Source organism: Sinocyclocheilus rhinocerous, unplaced genomic scaffold (assembly GCF_001515625.1).
Source record: "Sinocyclocheilus rhinocerous isolate Xijiao unplaced genomic scaffold, SAMN03320098_v1.1 scaffold3854, whole genome shotgun sequence".
NCBI classification, from domain to species: Eukaryota; Metazoa; Chordata; class Actinopteri; order Cypriniformes; family Cyprinidae; genus Sinocyclocheilus; species Sinocyclocheilus rhinocerous.
Window position 1 is genome coordinate 153487 of NW_015639760.1, and position 6841 is coordinate 160327.

At 36.4% G+C, this 6841-nt stretch overlaps 1 protein-coding gene and 1 pseudogene across 1 annotated transcript in view; one reads left to right on the forward strand and one right to left on the reverse strand.

The window, feature by feature from the left end:
• Window positions 1-5014, forward strand: part of LOC107751594 (ribonuclease inhibitor-like) — a 9015-nt pseudogene extending 4001 nt beyond the window's left edge.
• A 467-nt stretch (window positions 5015-5481) lies between these two features.
• LOC107751598 (glycerol-3-phosphate dehydrogenase [NAD(+)], cytoplasmic-like) overlaps window positions 5482-6841 on the reverse strand; it is a 7717-nt gene continuing 6357 nt past the window's right edge. The window contains exons 7-8 of the mRNA XM_016567344.1: window positions 6094-6200; window positions 5482-6001 (exon numbers count right to left, since the gene is read on the reverse strand). Of these exons, the coding sequence (XP_016422830.1) occupies window positions 5905-6001; window positions 6094-6200 (204 nt within the window). The 3' untranslated portion in view covers window positions 5482-5904. The remainder of the gene's footprint in view (window positions 6002-6093; window positions 6201-6841) is intronic.

Genomic DNA, 6841 nt, shown 5'->3' on the forward strand with positions numbered 1-6841 from the left:
AAATAATTTTTTATTAATTTTAAAGACAAATTTGAATTTCAGTTCTGCATCCTGTTTGCTACCTGAATTAAAAGTAAATTCTGGATGGATGGATGGATAGATAGACAGACAGAAAGACATGATTTATTTGAAGTACGTCTTCATTCATTCTTAATAGGGCTGCACGATAAGATAAATCGCATGCGATATTTAACGCGCATCTTGTCCGTAAAGCCGCTTCTGTAATCAGCGGTAAATCTCCATTAACATTTCTTTTTCCACAGATCTGCAGCAAATGCATAAGGAGACTTTGAGAAACACTGTGCTGAACTCAGCTCTGCCCAATTCTCGTTTGGGAGGTCAACCTGTGCCAGAGGTGATCCAGAAAGGCCACTACACGCCCCTCTCAGCGAGTGCGTACGAGGTCATCTGTGGATGGGTTAAGAGAGGAGATTGGGAAGCTTTAGAGGATGTCATATCTCGAGAGTTTTCTCTAGGATCTAAAGGCTGTAGGCTGGTTCTTTATGGTGATGTTGGAATGGGTAAGACTACAGTAGTAGAGAAGATCATTTGGGATTGGATGACAGGTACGCGCCTGCAACATTATACGCTGCTCATGCGAGTGCAACCTCACAATGAACTGACTGTACAATGTAACTGACTTCAAAAATTGTATATTGAGGGTTCAATACACTAGGCACTAACAAAACCATTCAAAAGTCTAGGGTCGGTAAGATTTAAAAAAAGTCTCTAATACTCACCAAGGCTGCATTTATTTGATTAAAGCATACGGTAAAAATAGTAATATTGTAAAATATTATTTCAATTTCAAATACTTTTAAGTTGTAATTTATTCCTGTGGTGCAAAGCCTCATTACTCCAGTCTTCAGTGTCACATGATCCTTTAGAAATCTTTCTAATATGCCGATTTGCTGCTCAAGAAACATTTCCTATTATCGTCACTCAAAAAATCCATATGATGCATATTTGACAGTCATATATACAGTAAATGAAACCCATAAGAAACAGGTAATATTTATGCACTCAAAAAAATCATGGTATAGTAGTTCATTATTAAATGTTTGCAAAATAATCATAATTTTAAAATAAATTATTCAATTAAAAAGTGTGAACCTGGTTAAAATATGGCTAGATGGGGAACAAGCAATATTTAATTAGTTAAAATGTATGAGATTTAAAGAAATTGGATTTATAAATGACAAATATATAACCGAAAATATATATCACATTGAATTATGTATCACATTACGTTTATTACCTTACATTAAAACTGTGTTATCCAAATAGATGAAATATTATATGCAATTCAAATACATACTTACATTTAGACCTAAAATATTTTTAGAGTGAATGTTGAAAACCGATGAATATTTTTGTGGAAACCATGACATTTTTGTTTTTCAGGATTCTCTGATGAATAGAAAGTTCAAAAGAGTAGCATTTATTTTAAATATACATCTTTTGTAATATTATAAATGTCTTTTCTCTTACTTTTGATCATTTTAATGCATCCTTACTGAAACAAAGTATTCATTTCTTCCAAAATCGGAACCCAAGTTTTATTTTGATTAAAATGGCTCTTTTTTTTTTTTTTGTCCATACAATTAAAGTCCGTGGGGTTGAATGTGTCATTTATCCTATCAGTCTGTCACAGGGTTGTCTCAGTTTGGCCGCCGTCACCCACATGTCAACAGCGCTGGCTGAGGGACGGGCGATAACGCTGGATCTTTCACACTCCACACATTAGAAAAAGGCTCAATCCAAACCCTCTGCCATGCGATTCGATTATCCTTCACAAGCTTGTGATTCGATTCAATATCGATTATTTCGGATATATATCAGGTACAGGACATGGCAAATTTTCTCAAGGAAAAAAAAATCTCTCAACTAATGCTGTAAAATATACCTGAGAGTCAATAATACGGAAGGTTGAAATTTGCTGATTTGTATACAAACACTTAAAATATACTCAATTAATTTTTTGTAATATTCAAGTTATAATACTAACTTTAACTTTAAATTACATAATTATATTTATACTCCAATTCGTTTAAAAAAAATATATAAATATTTAAATGGTGGCTGTCGCAAAAACTTGACGGATTTATTCAAACATAAATTAAATTTGAAGAACAGTAAAAAAAATGATAATGAATATGTTATATGGTGCAAATTTAGCAAAACGCTCCTCTCTAGAGTTAATTTTTCTAGCTGACTAATGAGTTTATGGTCACCGAATATGTTTTTCTGTGGTAAATGTGACGTCACTTGACATATTGTTTACAAGCTATTGTCGTCTTTCCGCGTTTGAAACACTGATTGAGCGATTACATGAGACAGGACGGATTTCGGTAAGTTGTACTCTTTCTTTTAACATACCTTCGGATGTTCATTCATGTTTATTTCATGCTGTAACTGCTATTAAAGCGGAGGAGATGATCAGTTCGCGCTGCCGCTTCTAACCGAGGCGCTACAGCGATCTGCCACTCCACATTAACTAGCGCCAAAACGGTATTTAATATTTGTATATTATAATAAAATGGACAGAATTTGAAATCTGAGACCGCTTCATATCAAAAGTAACAAATCACAAAGCTTATTGCGATTTATTGGATGGGAGGCGCGCTACAATGTTCCGTTCATTATCTGACAGGCTAGACTAAACGATTCTTGGGATTTATGAATCGATATCGTTTCATAAAAATGGGAATCGATTAAAATCGAGAAATCGATATTTTCTATGTATGCTTCTTTTTTAGACAGGACAACATCATATTGGGAATGGGACTGTGACTGCATCTCTACAGTCCTCATACATTATATGTTCACGTATTTGCATTGCTTTGACCGATCTTTGTAGATCCCAGCTTCTCACCAAGCCATGATTGGTCTATTATGTACAGTGCTTGCACGCTACTTTTCAGTCATAACCTTCAGCAAATATGAAAACAATGGCTGCATCTGAAATTGCATACTTTCCTACAATATAGTAGGTGAAAAACAGTATGTCCGAATTCACAGTACTTATAAAAGAGTATTCCTGGATGATCATTCTTGGTGCTTGCTGAAGTACTGTATGTCATCATCTTGTTCAGCTTGTGTGGATGCTCATTGACTGCAGCCGATTGTGAAGCTCTGGCTCAGATGCTCTCTGGAGGCTCACCACTGCGTGTGCTCAATCTACGTGGGACTTTTATGGAGGATCAAGGCCTTATTCATCTCAGCAGTGCACTGGAGAACTGCAGACTACTGGAGATCGAGTACACTTGCACTATTCAAACTACAGTCAGTATTTTGGGAATATAGCAATGAAATCCATAGGGTATGTTAACAGTTGTTTGTGTGTGCTATCTGTGCATGTATTCTGCAGTCTTTCTTTGTGCTCACTGACGACGGCATCCATTCCTGCGCTCTCTAGGAAGCTAAACCTGAGCCGGAAAACAGTGATGGATGATGGGATGGAGCTGATCTCACAAGTTTTAAAGAAAGGCCGTCTCAACACTTTGAAGTAACACACATGACCAACACATAAGCCTAAAAAAAACACCTCTACACACCTCTAAAAATCAAATATCTTTATCTTTACGATAATACAATGCCAAAGTGCTCCAATTAGAAATCTGCCATCTTACTGAGCTGGATCTGTCTATAAATGATCTCGGCCAATCGGGAGCGATGCAGATATGTGAAGCACTTGTGGCTCCTACATGCACACTGGAAATACTGGAATATGTATGCAAATGAGCTGTTTTTAACCACATTGATGATGATTGATTTGATCATGTGGGAAGTGCAGAGAGTTTAGGCATGTTAGGTTATGATATTAATGGTTAATATTATTTTCCCTTGGTTGGATCAGTAGAAAATACACTAAAAGTTGGGGATGACTAAGATTTTTTGTTGTTGTTGTTGAAAGAAATCAAAAATTTATTCAGCAAGGATGCATTATTTTGTTTGCAAATGGCAGTAAAGAATGTTACAAAAGATTTCTATTTCAAATAAATGCCCTATTTTCTAACTTTGTGTTCATCGAAGAATTCTGTAACACATTTGCACACTGTTTCCGACATAAATAATAATATGAAATATTTCTTGATCAGGAAATCAAAATATTAGAATGATTTCTGAAGGATCATGTGACACTAAAGACTGGAGTAATGATGCTGAAAATTCAGATTTACCATCACAGGAATAAATTAGATTTAAAAATATATTAAAATAGAAAAGAGTTGTTTAAAATTGTAATAATATTTCACAATATTCGACTGTATTTATAATCAAATAAATGCAGACTTGGTGAGCGTAATACTTCTTTCAAAAACATTAAAACATCTTGATGACCGCAAACATTTGTTTTGCAGAGAAACTGTTTCTGATTCAAGAACGTTAATGCATTTTAATAAAAGGTTATGGAAACAATCATCTAACTACTTTAAAATAGCAGTGATGAATCATGCACAGTAAGACTAGGGACAATTACATTTATGAAGGAAGGAAATACATTTCAGTGCCATGTTGATATTCCCGGGGGCTTGATTATGTGAAATCTAAGCAGCGAGTGTGTTTTGGCGCAGAATGAACAGATGTGAGCTGACCGAGGAGGTGTTTCGAGCGCTGGGGAGTATTATGACGTCTGGCGTGTCAAAGCTCGTCAGTCTCTGGGTAGCAGTGAACGATGCTGGAGCCAAACACATTTGGGAGGCGCTGAGACACAAACACTGCAAACTACAGCACCTGGAGTGAGTAAACTCATCATACACATGCCCTCAGTAGCAGCTAACACAATTAGAGAGTGACTGAAACACATTAAACTGCACCTGATTATTGAATTGTCCCCGTCTCGTCTTGTTTCTTCAGTCTGGAGATGGCTTGCGTCGAGGAGTGATGTGAATCTGTTGCTGCCTGTAGCACTTTATCGACTCTGATCCTAAAGAACAATGTAATGACTGACTCCTCCGTACCACGACTGGTCAAATTAATGCAGGACCGTCCGCTGATGACCGAGCTAAAGTAAGTTCAGTTCATAAATGTACATGCCCATACAGCAAAAAATATTTTCAGATATTTTAGTTTTTAAATGCATTTAAATTTTTTTTTATAGTTTTTAAATATATTTTAAAATGTACAAAATGGCCAAATTAATAATAATATATATATACCGTATTGTCCCGAATATAAGACGATATTTTTTTACAGTTTTATACAGTGGCCCCCAACAAGAATGAATGTCTTTGCATCTGTAACCAAATATTAATATTACAAAGTAGCATTTATGTAGGAAATACATATTGCTTGTGAGAAATCAATTACTTAAGATTCATATTTCATTCATTTTTAATTGCGCCGTAAGTGTTCAAATCCTTTTTGGGGCCACTGTAAATCATTCAGACTCTCATGTCTGGTTTTTACGCATACTGTACAACCCTCAAAATGCTATTTATTTCACAAAACGATTGTCTGAAAGAACTAGACAGCTAGAGCTCACAGATACAGTGATTTATTTCACATTACATATTGAGAACATTCATTTCAGTGTGACTGAGAAGCGTTTCACTCTGAATGGATGGTAACAGCTTTAGTGGCACTTAAAGAGGATCGCTCAGTCTGACATTTGAGGCTTTTCTGCAGAATAAAGTGGCTGAAAGTACACAGCTGCGGGACGGATTCATTAAAAATGAGCAGCAGTTATGACAAAACCTGAGAGAGCGTCCTCATGTGACTTTGGTCACTCTTAATGTGACACACACTCACACCCTGCTGAACAGACCGAGATTTGCATGCTGGAAGTATTATCGAGTTAAGAAGTATTTATAACAAGAGCAATGCTATTCCGTTCAGCAGTGCTCACATACATACTGCACACTCACACTCACAGATACTCAGTATTGCAGCTCCGTTCTTCTTTCACTGATGTTCTGGATGATTCTGCAGGCAGTGGATGAACTCAGTAACAGGCCGACCCTCGTAACAGATCCCGTACACAGCATTAAAAAGAGGAAATCTGTGTGAAGAGAAAACGTTCAGATGTGTTAAATTGTTTTTAATATGTTTGGCACAAGAGGTTTGGATCTGTAATGAAAGTTTGAGTCTTACCTGTCCAGTACACCTTTGTTTTTAAGTATGGTGTGAACTTCAGCGGCCGTGGCTGGACCCTGTAGTTTCTGACCGTTCAACATTTCCTTTTCAAGCTCTTCAAGAGACTGAAACACAGAGAATCGAAGGATTACAGTGTATATATACGGAAAAAATTGGTTTACTTTATTTGCTCTATAGTTATTTTGTCTAGTTTATGTTATTTGACCTGTTTTGCACTATTTTCATTATGCACAAAACTACATATTGCTTTGGCAGTGCAAATGTTTGGAAGACCGTTTCCGCCACTGAGTAAAAAATAAAAAAGGTAATTGCGACTTTTTATCTCGCAATTCTGACTTTTTTTCTCAGAATTGCGTGATATAAACTCGCAATTCTGAGGTAAAAAGTCATAATTGTGAGATATAAACTCGCAATTCTGAGAAATAAAGTCAGAACTGCGAGATATAAACTTTTAATGGGCGAAGATAAAATGTTTTACATCCCTCTCTCTGTCATGTTCACTCTGGGAAGGAACGAGGAACGAGGAGACAAGGCGTAAACGAACACAATATTCTTTTAATCCAACATCCAAGGGAATACACGGGGCAGACAGGAGCACAGGTAACACCAGGGTTGACGTACAATCTCGGACCAAGACAGACAGCACAGACTCGAACTTAAATGCAAGGGATAATAAACAAACACCGGTGCACTGAATGACTAATTAAACTAAACGAGGACAGGAAAAAGACCATATAAGGAACAC